Source organism: Budorcas taxicolor, chromosome 11 (assembly GCF_023091745.1).
Source record: "Budorcas taxicolor isolate Tak-1 chromosome 11, Takin1.1, whole genome shotgun sequence".
Lineage (NCBI taxonomy): Eukaryota > Metazoa > Chordata > Mammalia > Artiodactyla > Bovidae > Budorcas > Budorcas taxicolor.
In genome coordinates this window covers 48,967,409-48,988,319 of record NC_068920.1, presented here as the reverse complement: position 1 = coordinate 48,988,319, position 20,911 = coordinate 48,967,409, and the positions used below count along the sequence as shown (strand labels likewise).

The following is a 20,911-nucleotide window of genomic DNA, read 5'->3' as shown; positions in this document are numbered from 1 at the left end:
TACTGGGCCCTACGCGGAGAACAGAGAAACTGACAATGTTGTTTGGCCTCGAGTAGAGGGAGAAGGGACGACTTTCAAGTGAAGATACACAAAGTGGAAGCAGTGCGTCACTCCCTCCTTTCCCAGTCCGTTTCCTCACCGATGAAATGGGAAGTGTGGACAGAGTTCTCAGGAGGACCTTCCAGTTCTCACTGTCCTTGTCTGGAACTCTCTCCTCTTCCTCCCATCTGCACAAAGCTATGAGGTCCTGCCAAGGCACTGCCTCCTTCTCCTCTGCTCTCACTTGTCTCCCATCTGCCTGCAGGACAGCTTTTTAAACTCCGCCCAGTGCCATCTTCTCCCACTGAAGTCCGAAAGTCTAGGATATGTGAGAGGGTAGAGCATGAACACAAATGCTGTGCCATTACTTGTTGGCTGGAGGACCGTAAGCCATTGCCAACCACTACCAGGACTAGCCTCCATGTCTTCAAAACAGATAAGGCCTCTAGTGCCCAGCCCGGGGTGAAGATGCATCGGCTAATGTGGTGTGCACGTAGGTCCTTGTTATGGACTGAACAGCCCCTGCTCCAAATTCATATGCTGAAGCCCTGCCCCCAGTACCTTAGTGTCCAATCGAATTGGTATCTTCATAGGAAGAGACTAGAGCACGTAAGACACTGGCGGTGCATGTGCAGAGGCAGGACCATGTGAAGAGGCAGCAAGAAGACAGCCCTCTGCAAGCCAAGGAGGGAGGCCTCAGCAGAAATCAAGTCTTCTGGCATCCTGATCTTAGACTTCCTGCCCTCAGGAGTGTGAAGTAAATTTGTTCCAGCCACCCTGTCTGTGATATTTTGTTACAGCACCCCTGAGAAGATTAATATAGTCCTGAAGAGGCCCTGATTCTTTCTGCCTTTAATTTGTGTCAGCTCTGCTTTACACGTGGCAAGTCTTGTTTCCTCTGTTTATAAGTGACTGAAGGGAGGGATCCCGTGGGTGTATCTCTTCCTGTCCCCAGAGGACACAGTTCAGTGCCAGGCACAAAGTGTACTAAGTCTGATCTCTTGCCTCACTGTCCACTTCCCGCTTGCACACAAGGGTGGGGGGACCCAGCTGCCATCCATCAGAGTGCTTCTCAAACTTCAAGGCATGGAGTTAATTTAGTGAATCACATGAGCACTTTTCAAAAAAGGCTGACATGGAATAGCAAGAGAATTAGAAAATGAAAGACTGCATTACAGGCAGGAGGAGGAAGCATTATTTTATGAAACTTGCATTCGTTTTTACATATCTGTAAGTAGACAGAAAATAATTACCAACTATTCTAAGTGTTGTGAATTATATTTGTGTCTGGTTACTGCATCGTGGTGTAAAAATGCATTTCTTAATATGAATCACAATCCCCTAATCTGAAAAAACACAGCCCTCAACCAGTATTGTTCAGTTTCTCTTTGAGTGAGTTTATGATTGAAAAGCCAATCAGCTGTTCAGGGGAGGCCTGGGGTGGGGTAGTGGCAAGGACCTGAATGGGAGGAGTCACTATCTAGGCCAACAGTCATGGAGTCCTGGCCTTGGGCACTTTCCTGTGTCCTAGAGTGAGTGACATGACCACTGGGCCTGTTTCCCCATCTGTGAGAGGACTTACAAAACCTCTCACAGGGTTCTACCAGGACTACCAGGAGCCAAGAAACCTGAAGGTACCCACTCACTGATGTAAGAGACAGTTCTTTGATTTCATCATTTTGTGATTTCATCACTTCATTCAGGTCTGTCTGCTCTAGTAGGTGAATTGTTTCCTTCCTCTTCCACTGCAGGAGAAAGGAATGTGCTTGCCCCTCACCCCTCAGGAATCCCTGGCTGGAGTGGGCCAGAGTTGAAAGTGTACCCAGAAAAGCATTTCAGAGGCTAAATCCCAAAGTAGACTCCCCTGTGGATTTTATGAAGAGAAAATCAAGTTCTGGTGTATTCTCAAAGCAGCTTCCCGAGAGCAGCCAAGGTCCCAAGAAGTCAGGAGGAGGAGCCTCCCATCCTTTGTCTAGGAATCAGAGGCCAGCCGCCACTCCGCTCTGGCTAGGCTCCCAGGGACACTGCCTGCAGACTCTGAGTCACTATTAGAAGCCATCGGGCCCCTGGGAGAGCAGGCGTGGAACAGCTCTACCCGAGATGGCTTCCTGAACCTGGCATTCCAGCATTCACCTCCTCAGCCAGGCCACTTCTCTCAGTGACACACCTATCTTTCCTGGGCCAAGGACTTGAGCTTGGACGAGTGTATTATCTGGAATATGAGGGTTTGTAGCGCAGCAACTGGAACAGGTGTAGGTAGCTGACTCCCTACCCTGCTTCCTGCTCCTGCACTGGGCTCCCCTCTCCAGCCTCAGAGCTCTGTGTGTCGCATCCTGACCGCCATACCCTGGTTCAGAACAAGAGGGCACTGGATACAGAGTCAGGACCTAGCGCTGCTTCTGAGTGACCTCACTTGTGAAATAGGTGGGCTGGCATTTGATTTTCTGTAGGAGTCGGATCCTTAAAATGTTCTAAAATTCTAGGAAATGAACTAGAGAAGCTAAAATCATGCTGCTTTGCTCCCCAGAGACAATCGGGGATCTGTGTTCCTGGGGATGCAGGCTGAGCTTCCAAATCATCAGACCAGTTTCTGGGGTTTGGAATCTGGTTGATGGTGAAGGGGTGGGCATCCTTTGTGTAGCCTGCACCAGCAGGGTGCAGAATCTGGACTGTCCGGGGCGTACCAGGGTCTGGGACAGGGTAAGGAGAATGGTCATTGCCCCTCACAGGAGCTGCACTCTGCACTGGAGTGGGGAAATGGGGGGGCTTTTCCTTGGCAGTCTTCTCTAGCCTCTCCCCCTCTGTCTTAACTTAAAGACCCTCTGCCTTATTTCGAAGATACCATCCAGCACTTATCAGAGGGACCCCCAAACTCCACCCACTCAGATCCGTCTCCAGATCCTTCCTGACACCCTACTCTCCTTGCCCAACTGGTCTTTGAGTCAGGAAGCCAACAAATATTTAGCCTCTCTGGCCTAGAATTTGACTTGGTGAAATTCTCAGAGGTGCTCAAATGCTCTTCTCCTCTGTGAAGCCTGCCCTGACCAACACCCTTGCTCCAGCACCTTTCCCTTTTCCCCCACACCAGACATTGTTATTTAATCATTTATTCCCTCAGTGTATATTGAACACTGGCTGCCTACCATCTGCTCTGCTAGGTGCCAGGATAAGCAGAGCAAAACCACACCCAGTTCCTCCCCTTCAGAGGCTGAGGGCCTGGTGGGCTCTTCTTACATATCCCTTCCTCTGTGCTCCCTTCCCAGCCCCCACTAGCTCTGAGATCAGCTCCCAAGGGCAGCACCTGTGTCTTATACCTATTTGTCTCTCAACACACAGCAAGTGCCTGTCATCCAGTAGCCTTCAATATATTACAGATAACGTATGAGTAGCCAGAAAGGAAAACTGCTTTATGCCTGAGGCTGGTCCTAACTCTGTTATAGGGACAAAAGAACATGGAGAAAGTAACCAAGGCTAGACACTGGGTTAAATCACATGCTGGTGTTGCTAACCTACAGAGTACAATTTGGCCTTATCAAAATTAAAAATGCATTCACTTTTTGACCCAGCAATTCCACTTCTAGGAGCTTATTCCACAGATGGAGGCTCACACATTTGAAATGACACACATACAGTGTTAGTCACAGTACTATTGTTGGCAGCAGATTAGAAACAGCTTTATTTTTTTATGTGCTATTATCTTTAACTAAGTACAAAGACTTTTCCAATCATGTTACATAGAGATCATTTTATCCACTGCTCTGTTTGGCCGCCAGCCTCTTGTCTCTCTCCTCAGCAATGGTAAGGCGAATACCCTTTCCACGGGGAAGAGAGATCCATGGCTTGTTGCCTTTGCCAATAACGAAAATGTTGGAGAGCCGGGTGGCAAAGCTGTTGCCGTTGGCATCTTTCACATGAACTACATCAAAAGAGCCTGGATGTCTCTCCCGGTTGGTAATCACACCAATTCTTCCCAGGTTAGCACCACCAGTCACCATGCACAGGTTACCAGTGTCAAACTTGATGAAATCAGTAATCTTGCCCGTCTCCAGATCAATCTGAATGGTGTCATTCACCTTGATGAGGGGATCAGGGTAACGGATGGTGCGAGCATCATGGGTCACCAGATGAGGGATTCCTTTTGTTCCCACGAAGATCTTTCTCACTTTGCACAACTTATACTTGGCCTCCTCAGGTGTAATACGATGAACAGCAAAGCGACCCTTGGTGTCATAGATTAAACGAAAATTCTCTCCAATCTTATCAATGCTGATGACATCCATAAAACCAGCAGGGTAGGTTACATCAGTGCGGACTTTGCCATCGATCTTAATGAAACGCTGCATGCAAATCTTCTTCACTTCATCTCCTGTTAGGGCATACTTAAGTCTGTTTCTTAGGAAAATGATGAGAGGGAGACATTCCCTCAGCTTGTGCGGACCGGTAGATGGACGAGGGGCAAACACGCCGGTCAGCTTATCCAGCATCCAGTGCTTTGGAGCTGCTACACGTTTCAGGTGCTTCTTGGGACCCCGAGCCATAGCTGCACTGCGCACAAAGAGAGGAAAATAACCTGAATATTCACTGATGGGGCCTAATTTCTAAAAAACATTTTTTTAAAACTGAGGTATAGATGATATACAGTATTATATAAGTTTCAGGTGTACAACACAGTAGCTCACAATTTTTAAAGGTTATATTCCATCTATAGTTATAAAATATTGGTGATATTCTGTTTTACTATACATTCTTGTAGCATATTTACATTATACATAGTAGTTTGTACTCATTCCCCTATCTTGCCTTTCCCCTCATGGGACCTAGTTTGATACATTATGCTACCCTACATGAAGCAGAATCCTATGTGGTATAAAAAAAAATGAGGAAACTCTGTTTGAATATAAATAGGAAAAACTCTAAGATATACTGTTGAGTTTTAGAAAGTGAATGTGCATAGTTCATTATTTTTTATGTAAAAAATGGAAAGATGAGGAAAGAATATACGTAAGTCTCATGTATTTTACATGTGCACGTAAGGGTGCTTCAGGAGGAGGGTCCACAGGAACAGGTGGCAGTGGGTGCTATGGGAGGAAAAACAGGCAAATGAAAAATAAGTGGGGAAAAAACCTTTCCATAGTATCCTAATTTTTTTAATACCGTACTATATAAATGTGTTACATATTAAAAAGACAAAAATGAAGTTAATGTAAAGACTATGGGGCAACACGGGGAAATGAGATTAAGATAGGTGGGAAAAAAAGAAAAAAAAACTGTATTCAGTAGGATCACAACTATGTAAAAAAAATGCATGTTAGAGTTTCCCCGGTGATCTACTGGCTACGAATTCACCTGCCAATGCAAGGGACACAGGTTCGATCCCTGGTCCAGAAGATCCCACAAGCTGTGGAGCAGCTAGGCCCATGTGCCACAACTACTGAGCCCCTAAGCTGCAACGACTGAAAGCCCACACACCTACAGCCTATGCTCTACAGTAAGAGAAGCCACCACGAGAGGCCTGAGTACTGCAGCGAAGAATAGCCCGTGTTCGCCGCAACTAGAGAAAGTCCATATACAGCAACGAAGACCAAGCACAGCCAAAACCAAACAAGCAAAAACAAATAAACCTTTTTTAAAAACGCATGTTAAAATTTCCATATGTAGAAGGGATATTCTGGGTAATTTTTATTTCCTATTGGCTAATTTTTTCCATAAATTTCTGTAAATAAACATATTTATTAGAAAAAAAATTAGTAACAAAAACAACATATATACTAACAGAATGGAATATTCAGTATAGCTGCAGTTATGAAAAAAACATTGAAAGAAACTGCAAGAAGGGATTTCCCTGGTGATCTAACGGTTAAGAGTGCTTTGGCAATGCAGGCTGTGGGGACTGGATCCCTGGTTGGGGAACTAAGATCCCACATGCCATGTAGTGCAGTTGAAATTAAATTTTTTTTTAAGTGTCTCTTTCTGGGACTTCCCTGATGGCCCAGTGACTAAGATTCCACACTCCCAATGCAGGGTTCCTGGGTTCAATCCCTGGTTAGGGAACTAGATCCCACACACAGCAACTAAGAGTCCAAATAACTCAACCAAAGAGACTGCAGGCCACAATTAAGACCAAGTGCAGCCAAATAAATAAATGAATAAACCCTAAAAAAAAGAAAGTGGGCAAAATGTTCACAGTGGTTGTCTCTGGGTGTGAGGTATTAGGTAATGTTTAAAATATTGCAATATTGTGCATCACTTTCATGATGGGTGGATGGAAGGAAGGTAGAAAGGCAGGAAAGCCAGGCGAAGAGAATTATTCAATATAACAGTTGTGTTAGGGCGGTAAGGCTATGGATCATTTTTGTTGCTTTGTTCAGCTTTCCAAACATTCCATTATTAGTTTTGCTGTTTTATTAGTGAGAATAAAACTCTCATTGCAGCAGAGTGGGATTCTACTCCCCGAAGTCCTGCTTATTTGCACTGAAGATTGCTACTGGTGACACACTGCTGAGGAAAAAGGGTGAAACATCAGAGACCTAAGTCCTTAAACTGACTTAGCTGGCAAACATTTATGAAGCCCTGACTGCTAGGTTTGCTGTTGGAGAGTAAAGTATTCTAGGAAAGTATGTATACTTCATGCAGAGATGGAAGGAGAATTCTTAAGGAGGTCTGAGCAGAAAAGCCTTGTAAGATCAGGCCCTGTTAGGCAGTGATCAACTTTGTCAATGGACAAAATTAGGCCTGTGCAAGCAGGGAGTGTAAGATTCATCCATCTAAACACCTCCATTCCAGGACTCAGAGCCCCACTCTTTCCTTGCTGGCTGCAGCCATGCATGGTCTGTCTTGTATCTACCACCTTTATACCAAACCGTCGGGCTGATTATCAAAGCTATGGTTATTAGCTATGATTATCAGTCAAAGCTATGGTTTTTCCAGTAGTCATGTATGGATGTCAGAGTTGGACTATAAAGAAAGCTGAGCACCGAAGAATTGATGCTTTTGAGCTGTGGTGCTGGAGAAGACTCTTGAGAGTCCCTTGGACTGCAAAGAGGTCCAACCAGTCCATCCTAAAGGAGATCTGTCCTGAATATTCACTGATGGAACGACTGATGCTGAAGCTGAAGCTCCAATCCTTTGGCCACCTGATACAAAGAACTGACTCATTTGAAAAGACCCTGATGCTGGGAAAGACTGAAGGCGGGAGAAGGGGCTGACAGAGGATGAGATGGTTGGATGGCATCACCGACTCAATTGACATGAGTTTGAATAAACTCCCGGAGTTGGCGATGGACAGGGAGGCCTGGTGTGCTGTAGTCCATGGGGTTGCAAAGAGTTGGACACACCTGAGTGACTGAACTGAACTGAAGGGTTCAACTCTCACTGGTCCTCACCTGTCTTGCTATGATGAGCACATGTCCACTCATGATCTTGGAGGAAGGACACTGTTCAGTATTACTAAGCAAACAGCTCAAGAAAGGTTTTGGTCATCCTAACTCAGACACCTGGGTTCTGATTCTGCTATTAACCACCTATGAGACCTTGGACAAGTAACTCCACCTTTATGAGCCTCAGTCTCATCTGTAAAATGGGGAAAATCTCCATGATAATGAATAATATTTGCCCTGACCACCTCCCAGAGTTTTGGTGAGGATCAGGTGATACGGTGTTTATGAAAAGCACTTTAGGACCTCCCTGTTGGTCCAGTGGTTAAGAATCCACCTGGCAAGTGCAGCTGACACACATTTGACCCCTGGTCCGGGAAGATCCCACATGTTGCAGGGCAACTAAGCCCACGCAACACAACTACCGAGCCCACGTGCCCTAGAGACCATGCTCAGCAACAAGAGAAGCCAGCACAATGAGAAGTCCCCGAACTGCAATGAAGACCTAGTGCAGCCAAAAATAAATAATTTTTAAAAAAATCACTTTAAATGTATAAAGGATATCCAGCTGATTGATACACAACATGTAGTATATTAAATACAATGGAATACTATTTAATCTTTATGCTAAGTGAAAGAAGCCAGAGGTCACATGTCATATGCTTCCACTTACATGAAATATCCAGAACAGGCAAATGCACAAAGGCAGAAGGCAGATTAGTGGTTGCTGGCAGCTGGGGGTTAGGAACAAATGGACAGTGACTACTTAATAGGTACAGGGTTTCTTTTGAGGTGAGGAAACTCAGGAACTAGACAGTGGTGTTGGCTGCAGAACATTGTTGAGTGTACTACATACCACTGAGTTGCATACTTTAAATGGTTAAAATGATTTTATATGTTCTTTACTACAATTTAAAAAACAGTATAAATGATGGTTCAAATCTGAGATTATTATGATTATTTCTACAATCAATAATCAAAGGCATTAGATGTTCAGAATTTCAGAGTTCTTCATCTGTACTAGGGAAGAGCAAGAAGTGACCAGAAAAAAGAAGGAAATCCCTCTCAGGAAGAGGACAGAGCCCCAGGGACATGAACCCTTGGCCCAGAAGTGTGACCACTGGAGAAAACCAGAATGCCAAGGCCAGAGAAGCACACTGACCTGTTCTCTTATAACCATCTGTGTGGACCCACTCTTTAACTGTTTGGCTATGTGATTCCTCCAGAAGATTTAATTCCCAGCCTCTTGCTCCCAAACTGTTTCCCAGCAAGACTAGAAGAGCATGTTCTGGTTCTTGCCCTGGAGGCAAAGGGCAACTTCTCAGACCTAAAGCGGGCCCTAACCTGATTTAGCTCCTGGGTGACCTCACACCCATAGAAGCTGGGTTTCAAAGCTGAAGAGATTCTTAGATGAAGACTTTTTGATAACGATGGTTTGATGTTTTGATGATGATGTTGTGACATCATTGAGAGCAGCAATTCATTCACAGGACTCTCAGAACACTCAGATGTACAAAGACATTATTTTTCTTCCCCTCATTTAATTTGTCTCATGAGTCCACACCTCATGGAGTGGGAACTGAGAAGGAAGGGGATAACTTGTCCATTAGGCATCTTGGTCTGCCTCCATTTCAACTGCACTTTACAGATAAATATTCAGTCACCTCATTAAAACGGCCATTTCTCCCTTCTCCTCCTCCCATGTACCCTGGGGAGGGTCAGTTCTCAGTCTTGCAATCTAGCCTCTCTGCCAAGGTTTCCTAAACTTCTAGGACAAGAGTAACTGGGCACCAGCTTAAATAAATGTCCCTTCAGAGGCTCCTACCCTTGGAGATTCCTAGCCATCAAGTAATATGGGATGTGACCCAGGAATCTGAGTCTTGTTCTCTCTCGAGAAATTACAGAAATACTGCTCTGTATACTAAGTTCTCTGTAGCCTGGATTAAGTAACCTCCTTAATGATCAAGTCCTCCAGGCTGATATAAAGGAGTGGGAGCTTAAAACATTCATAAAATCATTTCTTTCTCCCCATAACCTGGCTTTCAAGATCACTGTCTTACAAGGAGGTCCCCACCATCATCAAAAAAGGGAAACTTGTTAATTGAAGGAGTGCCATGACTTTTTTGTACAAATTTGTATCTGTTCCTCTTTAGACACTCCAGAAATCTACTGATTCTGGCCTGAGGAGTCCCAGGGGTCACATGATTAATAGAGCTACACTTTCAAAAATATATTTTAAAATCCCCATCCCTAACAACAATATCTACCATTCATCAAGAACTTACTATGTACAAGGTGGTGTGCTGCATGCCCTCGTGGTTTGCCTTCTTCGATCTTCAGAACAACCTTATACTGTAACTATCCCCAGTTTACAGATAAGGAAACTGGTGTATAGAGGTTAAACAACTTACTCAGGGTCACACTGCTAATAGTGGAAGAAACAGGATTTGAACTAATGTTTCGGAGAAGGCGATGGCATCCCACTCCAGTACTCTTGCCTGGAAAATCCCATTGATGGAGGAGCCTGGTGGGCTGCAGTCCACGGGGTCGCGAAGAGTTGGACACAACTAAGTGACTTCACTTTCACTTTGGGTAATTCTGAGGGTTCTTTTTAATCACTAAGACTCCTTTCCTATTTGAGTTTGAGGCCTCTTGGAAACTGGTCCAATCATCCTATTTTACCTGTGTGGAGAATCAGGATGAGAGAGGGAAAGTGACTTGCCCAAGGACATGGTGCTAGGCAGCAGCAAGGCTGGGAATGGACCTCAGGCCTGGAACTCCTGATCCAGAGCCCCTTCCCTCAAGCTCCGTGCCTCTGTTCTCGCATTTGACGTGCAACACACACAGTTCAGTAATTGCCACTGTACAGTGTTGAGCCACCTGAGGAGAGTGAGAGTCTTCATGGAACTGAGATCTGCCTGATAGTTTCATAATTTCTGTCATGTTCTTAAAATGAGAGGGGCCTATCCAAGAGCTTCAGTGCTATTTCGCTGTGCATTTTCTATTCACTGATTTCTAAAGTGCACATCTACTGGTTCCAGAAATCTGGTGATTTTTAGAAAAACGTATAGTCAGTGGCCCCATCAGGGTAGCTCTGGACTCATAAAAGGCCTGTTTCACCTTTGCAAGGTGTGAAGCCCTGAGGCAGGGAACTCCTTTGAGGTTGTGAGTAACTGAAGTGAGAAAACTTTTGACCTCTAGCCACAGGATCTTTGTCCCAGTACATTCCACAACCTGGAAGGGGAGCTCTGACTTCCAAGTGGAGGAAGAAAAGGGAGTTCACACTTACTGAATGGCTGTGATGAGGCACGAGTTAGGTAATTCCCACCCTTGCCCAGCAAGGCTGCGCTATTATTCCCATTTTACAGATGAAGAAATCAAGGGTCAAAGATGGTAATTTGCCTGAGGTCTCACAGCTTTTATATTAGTTGACCTAGAACTTGAACTATTGTACTCTGGGGTCTCTATGTAGGACACCATGGACCCACCTAGGGTGAAATGACACCTGCAGATGTTATCAGGGCCTGCAGGTCTCACCATCTGCTGCCAGACATAATTCTTCCTCCTCCTCCCTCTTCTTGATCCTCCTCTGGGCTGCCAGTTCCTGATTATGTGCTTCTCTCATCTGGTCATGCTTATCTCATCTCAGATTTCATTTTCTGGCCAGGAGTTAACAGCCTTAATGAGGAGCTGCTCTAGAGGTCAGTCACTACATGCCCACCCACTCTTTCTGGGGGACTCTTTACCTCAAAACTGCAGCTGTCTTCCTTGAGATGGACACCGGACCAAAGTTAGTTTAGGTGTAATTAGCCCAGATGCTTGTCCTTTGTGGGACCTTACTTAGCAAAGAGGAGCTGTTTTAATCAGATGTTTTTTCAAGAAATGGAAACTGGGCACTGAATCAGTAACAGCACTTGAATTATAAAGATTGAGATTAGAAAGGGGACTACAAAGTGGGGAAGGGTTATGATGAACCACTTCTGAAATGAGAATACAAAATGAGGAAAGAATATAGTACACGTGCAGAGAGTGGTAGAAATTACAAACATACATATGTCTGTATATATAAAATCTGTATTTGTTTATATATTATGTATACATATATTTTACATATGTAAAAACAGCTGCAGTTTCCATGCTGTATAGCAGCTTCTGTTCTGGGGTTCCTATAAGCCCCTGTGTCGCTTCATTAAATCCTCCTTTCCTGAAGTAAATTGAACGGGTTCTTTTTTCCTTCCTTGAAACCAAAGAAGTTTTGTTTAGAGCAGGAACAGACTTAAAATAATTTACAAGGTTTAACTTCCTTAAAATTGGCAAAGGACACCTCTGGGTTAAGAGCTCCCAGGTGGCTCCAAGCCACATGGAACAACTTTTAAGCTGTGAGTAGAAAGTAGTCACATTGTTTTCCAGTTATATATTGCTGTGAATGATACCATCCCAAACTTAGAGACAGCTTAAAACCATCACTCTTTGGCTTATTAAATTCATAATTTGGATTATTTGCAGGATCAGCAGGGACAGCTTGTTTCTGCTCCACCTGGTCTCAACTAGGGTGGCTTGAAGGCTAGGGCTGGACTCGCCTGAAAGCTCATTTGCTCACTCATTTATCCACAAAGCTGGAGATTAGTGCTGGCTGCTAAATGGGAGCCTCAGCTGGGGTTCTATCAGACACCTACATGGGGCCTTTCCCTGTGGTTTCTCCCCGTCCTTGTGGCATAGTGATTAAGGTTCCAAGAACAAGCATTCCGAGAGGTGGAAGCTGTATCATCTTTTTATAACCCATGGACATACTCAGATTCAAGAGGGGAAAGCCTACATGATGTCAACATTACACAGTAAGAAGAACGTGCTGGATGTACTGTACCAAGGTGCTCATTTTCAGAAAATAAAATCTGTCAGATATAGCTAATGAGCTATATATATTAGGAGGATGGAGAAAGCCTGTGACCCATATTCAGACAAATGCACATTAAATCAGCAGCAGATTAAGAGCTTCAATAAAACTGCTGCTGCAGTGAGACAAGATCATAATAAGCAGAAAGAGGTATAAAATACAGCATGTGGAAACATTTAATATTAGGGCAAACAGCACAGAAGATCTCAGTAACCCTGGGGAGTCTCACTACCTAAAAGCACACTAATGTTGAACTCACCAGTTAAGAAGGCAGGGGGATGGGGTGATATACTTTGGAATGATTTATATCAAAAATCATTAAAATGTTTTGGTTTTTAAGTGGATAACTTCAGTAACAGATTAACTTTCTTCTGGGATGTCAGATAAATATCACTACAGTATCCTATAATTATTTTATGCTTTATCTTTCAGTAAGAGCAATCTACCTTGTAATTCTCTTGGAGATACTCCATTATCTCCTAGCCTTCACTGCTGTGCAAAATAAGTCTGCTGTTATTCCACAGTTCCTTTTTAAGTCATCTGTTTTACTTCCCTGGTTGCATTTTTGGATAGGATTTTTTGTCTTTGGTGTACTGTATTTGCTTTTACATTTATGTTTACCTGTGGAATTACAAAAATTCCGCTCAGTTAAGTATTGTTCTCCAATCTGATGATACATGCTGCATAATAAAGAATTTATCTGGTCTTTGTCCTAGGTTCTGGGAAGGGAGCTTCTGAACCCTTCCTGATTTTCCTGAGAGATAGGGTGTCTCTGTTAACCATGGTGGGGCTCTCAGATCACACCTGAATTTATGTTAATGAGTGCCTCAGGATGGGGGTTGGTTACATCAGAAAGACCAATAATGTGATTAAAGGATTGGGGATTTGAGTCATGTGATATTAGCCCAACTTTCTCCAGGAAGAGGAGGGTGACTGGAGACTGAATTCAGTCAATCATGCAGATATAATGAAATCCCAATGAAACTCTGAACACTCAAAGTTTGGTTGAGTCTTCCAGATGAATAGATCAGTGTCCTGTGAAGGTGACACATTCGATTCCTCAAGGAGGGGCTTGGGAGGCTCATGCTTAGGGCTCTCCCAGACCCCCTCCTGTATGTCTCTTTATTTGGCTGATTTTGATTTGAATCCTTTGTAACAAAACTAATGTATCCTTTGTAACAAAACTAATCATAGAGCCTAGCACTTTCCCAAGTTCTATAAATCATCTTAGCAAATCAAGAAACCTGAAAAGGTCATGGGAACCCCTGAATTTGTAGGTCAGAAGCAAGCAGGGCCTGGGAACCCTTGAACCTCCAGCTGGTATAGGTGGAACAGGGCAGTCTTATTAGGGACTGTACCCTTAACCTATGGAGGCTGCACTAACTCTGGGTTACTGACAGAATTGCACCACAGTATTATACACAGATTTCTTCACTCTGGAGAAATTTCAGTGTTAGACACACATGCTCAGTAAGTACTACACAGGATTATTGAAAAACCTGTAATGATTCCCTATTACCTTTTGTTTCAAGAGGAGAAAACTGTGGTCCCTCTTTCTGACATCAAAGACATGCCACTAACTACAGGAGAAAAAAAAGTCATACCTTTGATATCAAAATAAAACAGTATGAAATAGAGGCAGTGTGGTAGCTGGCATTACTATTCCTTTAGTGTCAATTATTGGTGCTCTGTCCACATTTCCTTAAATCTCTTTTCAGGTTCTGTTCCCTCTCCTGACTTCTGCGTGACTTTGTCTCTAAGAGCCATGCACCCGTGATTCTTTTCGAAGGACTGGTCCAGGGCTACTGGAACTGCTTCATCCATATTCAGAAAGCAAAACGTGCCCTTAGAGCAGTCCTTAACTGATGACTCACAGCTGTGGAAATACGAAAGTCCAGCTCTCCTGCCTTGAGTTGGGATAAACTCTGGGTATAATTTATACCCAGAACCCCCTCTGGATAAGGCTCAGCCCAGGACTTGGCCTGAAATTATACCCTTACTTAGCTTTGCCTCCTTCCCTGTCCTGCTCCTCCACTCCTTTTCTGGATTCTCCTAGGAACACTTCCTTAATAGAGCACTCTAATCCCTGACTCAGGGTCTGCTTCTGGGAACCTAACCTAAAACAGTTCCCAGTTATTCACTACCCAGAAGGTTGCCACGTGACTTGCAGCGCCTAGGGAGAGGGGGATTCTATTTCTCAGCCCCCCCAGTCAAGCTTGGCCACGTGATATGCTTTGACCAATGGAATGTGACAAGAAGTATGCCACGTATTACTTGAATCTTAAGAATCACTGCATGGTGCTAGAATTGTTTTTTTTCTCTGGGGCCAAGATAGGAGCTGCTCCTTCAGCCTGGGTTCCAGAATAATATGTGTGAAGCAGAATTACATCTGACACACTGGCAACATGTAAAAATGTGAGCAAGAATAAACCGTCTTTACTGTAAAACACCGAAATTTGGAAGTTATTACTGCAGCATAACCTAACGTATATAATACAGTGTAGTTAAAATCATGTTTTCTTGAGTTAAGATAGCCTGAGGTCAAAGCCAAACTCTGCCACTTACTATCTGTATAACCTCAGCCAAGTTACTCAGCCTCTCTAAGCCTCAGTTTCTCCATCTGTAAAATACGGATGGCAATGATATCTATGCCATAAGGTTGCTGTGGGGATCAAATGAGTTAACACATATAAAGTACTTCAAATAGTGCTGATAAATGCTTAACACTAACTAAAGTAAACTATTAATTATGAACTGTTACAGCACATCCCCAAGTTTTCAATGTTTTCTCCCACAACCACTGAACTTGTTGGTTGCCTCCCCAGCATCCATTCTACTCTTTCCTCAGTCTCAGTGTTTGGGGATCTATGTGGTTCTGAACTGATTTCACTTGGCCTAAGATAAATCAAACAACCAACAGCGTTCTGCTAAACTGGATCCCAGGAGGGCAAGGAGGGAAGCCAATTTCCATAGTGTAAATACTCCCTCCATGGCCAATTTCAAGCTACCAATGGTTTAACAACTCTCTTGCAAAATCCTTGAATATTTAACAATCTCCTGGAGAGCCAGCTCCCATATGCCACCCCTCTAGCCATAATACATAAGTATAAGCTACAATCAGTGAAAATCTCAGGGTTTCTGAAACACAAAATATAAAAGCTTTCCAAGAATTTCTTGGTGGTCCAGTGGTTAGGATACCCTGCTTCCACTGCAGGCAGTGTGGGTTCGATCCCTGGTCTGGGAACTAAGATCCTGCACGACACACCCCTCCCCCTAGCCGCCCCAAAAAGAAAAAAAAGCTTTCTAAAATGCATTAGGTTGAACATATGAAATTGCCAACATTTAACTAGTTTTGATTTACATAAAAGGTAACTTTATATGACTCAGCCTAATAGATCAAATACATAGGAAGATATGGCAGAAGAAAGAGGAGGAAGGAATAAGGGATGGGAGGAGGAAGACGCCACCGGAAGCACATCTGAAGAATGACCACGTGGAACTTAAAAACTGATGTTAATCCTTCACTCCACAACAGGTATTAAACATAACTTTGGACAGTTACCTTCTTCATTATTTAACTGCACACCCTCTGGGAAGTATCATATTATACCATACGAGCTTATCTAATACCTCCATTCTTCCAACTTCGTTTTCATTGCACTAACCGACGATTCCCTCCCTTTCCAGCAAGTGCGAGAAATTCAGAAAGGTCTGAGGAGAGATTTCTGGTATCTTTCGACAGGTTTCGGGGGAAACGCACGGTATTCGTTATCCCGCGGCCCTTTTTCTCGTCATAAATTCTCTCGCGCCAAGTCTGGGAGTCAGGGGCCTAAGCCGGTATGGCTCCTTCCCTTCTTGGAGCTTGAGGTAACTCACCTGTGCGGTGGGGATTAGAAGGTCCCTCAGAGGCTGGCCGTATCGATTAAAGGAGAAAACAGACGTGCTGGGTATGGCGCTTGGTAGGAGCCGGCGAGTTGGACAATATAAACTCCACGCGGCTTTCAAAGGGCAGCCCCCAGCAGGAGAGGAAAGAGACTGCTCCGGTAACGGCGCGCGCAACCGACTCAGCCGCTTCCCCGTGGCCTGCGCGGTGGGCGTGGCCCCGCTTCCCAGAATGCCTCGCAGGCGGGTCCGGAAGTGCGGGCCCGGAAGTGCGAGTCCGGCCGGGGCGAGGCCTGGCAATGGGCCCCCATCCTCTTCCTCACTGCGGAAGTGGCCGCGGTGCTCTTGGCTTCCTGCCACCGCCTAACGCCCACCCCACACAAGCAACATCTACAGTGGACGCTGCACAACCGCCGCTGATACACCTCCGCACACAACACCCTCTGGTTTCTGTCCACACAGGAATCACACCGCCATACGTGGGAGAGGGCGCAGCTTCTCAGAGCCTGCGCAGAGCACCATGCACTGCATCTACACGGGAACGGCACGTCTGAACCTCTACACCGGGTGCAGACCTGCCAGGGTACACCCAGCCTTCACTCTGCTTGCCAAAGGCTTGTGTGCATCCTGTGGCACACTAAGCACAGCACACACAACACACACACAGGGCACCACCTCCACATGTGAAGACTGCAAACACCGTGTGTTTTGAGTCGTTCTCAACCCCACGTGGAGTTCAATTTCACACACACACACCCCACAATCCAAGTGACACGCATACCTTGCACACTACAGTTCAGTTCAGTCGCTCAGTCGTGTCCGACTCTGCGACCCCATGAATCGCAGCACGCCAGGCCTCCCTGTCCATTACCATCTCCCGGAGTTCACTCAGACTCAAGTCCATCGAGTCGGTGATGCCATCCAGCCATCTCATCCTCGGTCGTCCCCTTCTCCTCCTGCCCCCAATCCCTCCCAGCGTCAGAGTCTTTTCCAGTGAGTCAACTCTTCGCATGAGGTGGCCAAAGTACTGGAGTTTCAGCTTTAGCATCATTCCTTTCAAAGAAATCCCAGGGTTGATCTCCTTCAGAATGGACTGGTTGGATCTCCTTGCGGTCCAAGGGACTCTCAAGAGTCTTCTCCAACACCACAGTTCAAAAGCATCAATTCTTCGGCGCTCAGCCTTCACAGTCCAACTCTCAGATCCATACATGACCACAGGAAAAACCATAGCCTTGACTAGACGGACCTTAGTCGGCAAAGTAATGTCTCTGCTTTTGAATATACTGCCTAGATTGATCATAACTTTTCTTCCAAGGAGTAAGTGTCGTTTAATTTCATGGCTGCAATCACCATCTGCAGTGATTTTGGAGCCCAGAAAAATAAAGTCTGACACTGTTTCCACTGTTTCCCCATTTATTTCCCATGAATTGATGGGACCAGATGCCATGATCTTCATTTTCTGAATGTTGAGCTTTAAGCCAACTTTTTCATTCTCCTCTTTCACTTTCATCAAGAGGCTTTTTAGTTCCTCTTCACTTTCTGCCATAAGGGTGGTGTCATCTGCATATGAGGTTATTGATATTTCTCCTGGCAATCTTGATTCCAGCTTCTGTTTCTTCCAGTCCAGCGTTTCTCATGATGTACTCTGCATAGAAGTTAAATAAGCAGGGTGACACTATACAGCCTTGACATACTCCTTTTCCTATTTGGAACCAGTCTGTTGTTCCATGTCCAGTTCTAACTGCTGCTTCCTGACCTGCATACAGATTTCTCAAGGGGCAGGTGAAGTGGTCTGGAATTCCCATCTCTTTCAGAATTTTCCACAGTTTATTGTGATCCACACAGTCAAAGGCTTTGGCATAGTCAATAAAGCAGAAATAGATGTTTTTCTGGAACTCTCTTGCTTTTTCCATGATCCAGCGGATGTTGGCAATTTGATCTCTGGTTCCTCTGCCTTTTCTAAAACCAGCTTGAACATCAGGGAGTTCGCAGTTCACATATTGCTGAAGCCTGGCTTGGAGAATTTTGAGCATGACTTTACTAGCGTGTGAGATGAGTGCAATTGTGTGGTAGTTTGAGCATTCTTTGGCATTACCTTTCTTTGGGATTGGAATGAAAACTGACCTTTTCCAGTCCTGTGGCCCCTGCTGACACCAGACACAAAATATACACTTAAACCCTGGCTGAAAAGAACAATGCATTTGTCACACAAGTGCTAATATTACCCACACCATGTTAAATACAACATACTATAGAAACCCTGCACATAATTCACGCATCTTACAGACACGCACACATCCTATGATTACACACTCAGCAACATTTATTCAACACACAAAACCCCAAGGTACCAACAGATCCACGCTACATGTTTGTGCACAAACATGAATAATCACACATATCCGCACCTCAGCAGGCTGGACAGGTATACACTCCACCCCAGATGCGCCCAACCCCTGGTACACCTGTGGTGCCCAGCCGTCTCTCTGTGCTTGGGATTGGTCTGATTTTAACACTGAAAGTCCTAAGTCCCAGGAAATGCCTCGAATGGGGGTGGGGTGGGGGGAGGGAGGAGCGCGGAATCCGTGATGGTAGTCACCCTACACACTGTTCAAATGAATCAGGCTTGGACCTTCAATTAGTACCAGTGATAAAATCAGGCTGCTTCGGGGTCAAAGAGATAAGGGGCTGCAGTGGCCCAGATCTAAAGAGGCTCGGGAGTGGTTCCTGTTTGCAGCCACTACTATCCCTCGTCTACAAAAGGAATGCAGCTAAGGAGGAAATGCCCTAAAAACAAAGTTGTTATCAGCACCTTCCAAAAAAAGGAAAGAGGCAGAGAGTCCTAAGCACACTAACTTGGAGGTTTTACCCTTGGCAAAAAGGTTTTTACTGAGCTTACCTCGTTTGATCCTTACACAAAACTATGAGGTAGGTAAGGTAGATGCTATTATGCCAAGATGCCAAAAAGCACAGGCACCTGTTTGTGGTCACATGGCACAGGGCAGGCAGAGCAAGTTTGAAGGAAGTCCTGTCCTGGTCATCTCACTCAGGCTTCCTGCTCCTGCCAGCTGTCTGCACAGTCCCCCACTGCCCCCCCCATCCTGAGACACAGCGGCTAGAATCAAGAAGCCACCTGTCTTGAGCCACCACTTTCAAAAGTCTTTCATTCCATCCCATTAGGGCAAAGTGCCCAGGCTGCCCCACCCTCAGGGTGGATTAGGCCTCCACCTCCCTGTTGGGGTTTAAAGTACATCAAAAGAGATCCTTGCCTCGAAATATCTTTCACAGCCCCGGTCTGGTGGCTAGAAATCACACACCAGGAGAGACCCCCCTCCTTTAGGTAAAGGCGTTGTATCTTGACTCCTGCTCAGAATGCCTGCGAGCGACTCCCGCACTGCAGCCTCTAGCATCTTGGCTGGCATCGTCTCCTGTGTCACTCAGTACATTGCAACAGACATTGCCTAATGCCTGCTTGTTGATGGAACTGGATGTCTCTAGCAAGTTCTGTGGGAATGGGGCACAGGATAGCAAAAGTTTGATCGTGGATGAGGGAGGGTATGAGAAAGGTGACGGTAACTTGGAGAGGAGAAAATAGGAAAACAGAAGTAAGGGGTGTTGGATGGGGACACACCCTTGGCAGGAACTGAGGAGGAGACCCTGAGTCTAAGAAGGAAGGCAAAGGGATTTCTAGAGATGCCAGGAAGTAGGAGAGGGTCAAGTGTATAAGATGGGCATATGTAGGGGATAGAGAGGTTGGCGGGAGAGGATTGTTTACGAGGAGCGCCCTGGGGAAGGGGCTGTTTGTGGGTGACATTCCCGTTCATTGCTGGCAGCACCCTGAGCAAGTCACTTGAGCACTCACAAATGATTGCTCTGTGGAAGCTGCAGAAGAAAATGTAAAGACGTGGGAAAATGATTGTGATGTATTGATAAGTGAGAAAAAAGGAGGTTACAAAACAGGGCATAGAGTGGGATCCCTATTTTGTAACACTGGCTGGAAAGACACCAAAATGTGAACTGTGGTTGTCTCTGTTGCATGAGGATGACTTGCATTTCTTCTTGGAGCCTTTCTGTATTTTTCGGATTTTCTACAACAGACTTGAAACACAACTTTTGTATATTCAGGAAGGGTTATTTTACAGAAAAATTCATTGACTACTTGTTGAGTGCTGATTAGATCCCACAGTGTTGCACCACACTTGATGCAGAGAGATGTAAGGCATGGCCACTGCCCTCAGATTACCCTTAAATCCAGTCATAGCACAAGGGTACAGTTCGGGGCACAAGAATGTGCTCACTGGAACCTGACTGCCTGGGTTCAAGTCCCTCTTATGCAGCTTCCCCGCTGTGTGACCTGGGCAAACGGCTTGACCTTTCTGTGTTTTGGTTGCCTCATCTGTAAAATGGGGCTAGTAATAGTACCTGTAAGGATTAGTTGAGCTGATACATGTGTTCACTTAGAAGAGCAGCTGACACAGGGTAATCATGACCTAAGTGTTAGCTGTTATTGTTATTAGTGGTTAAGAGCTTTACCTCTGGAGCCAGCCTGTCTGGGTTCAAATCCTTGTTCTGACCCTGTCTGTCTTGAGCAAATGAGTTAATCCCTGTCTCTACTTCAGTTTCCCAATCTTTAAAATGGGGATGAAAAGAGTGGTGTCTCATTCATAGAGTTGTTACGAAAACTCACCAAGTGACTATGGACAAAGTACTGAGAATAACATGT

The 20,911-nt window shown here is 45.0% G+C and overlaps 1 protein-coding gene across 2 annotated transcripts; it reads right to left on the bottom strand.

Moving 5' to 3' along the window:
• Nucleotides 1–3,670: 3,670 nt before the first annotated feature.
• On the bottom strand, nucleotides 3,671–16,401 carry LOC128055131 (40S ribosomal protein S4, X isoform-like). 2 transcript variants are annotated; one of them, XM_052647519.1, is made up of 2 exons: nucleotides 16,183–16,401; nucleotides 3,671–4,579 (listed from the first exon to the last, which is right to left on the bottom strand). In XM_052647519.1, exon 2 carries the CDS (start codon nucleotides 4,575–4,577, stop codon nucleotides 3,786–3,788), a length of 792 nt encoding a protein of 263 aa, XP_052503479.1. In that variant the 5' UTR covers nucleotides 4,578–4,579; nucleotides 16,183–16,401; the 3' UTR covers nucleotides 3,671–3,785. The 2 variants fall into 2 exon arrangements, with proteins under 2 accessions (XP_052503479.1, XP_052503478.1); XM_052647518.1 differs by having other exon boundaries at nucleotides 3,672–4,584.
• Nucleotides 16,402–20,911: the final 4,510 nt, after the last annotated feature.

Coding starts and splice junctions, on each gene's coding strand:
- LOC128055131 (XM_052647519.1), bottom strand. CDS start 4,577: ATGGCTCGGGGTCCCAAGAAGCACCTGAAACGTGTAGCAGCTCCAAAG.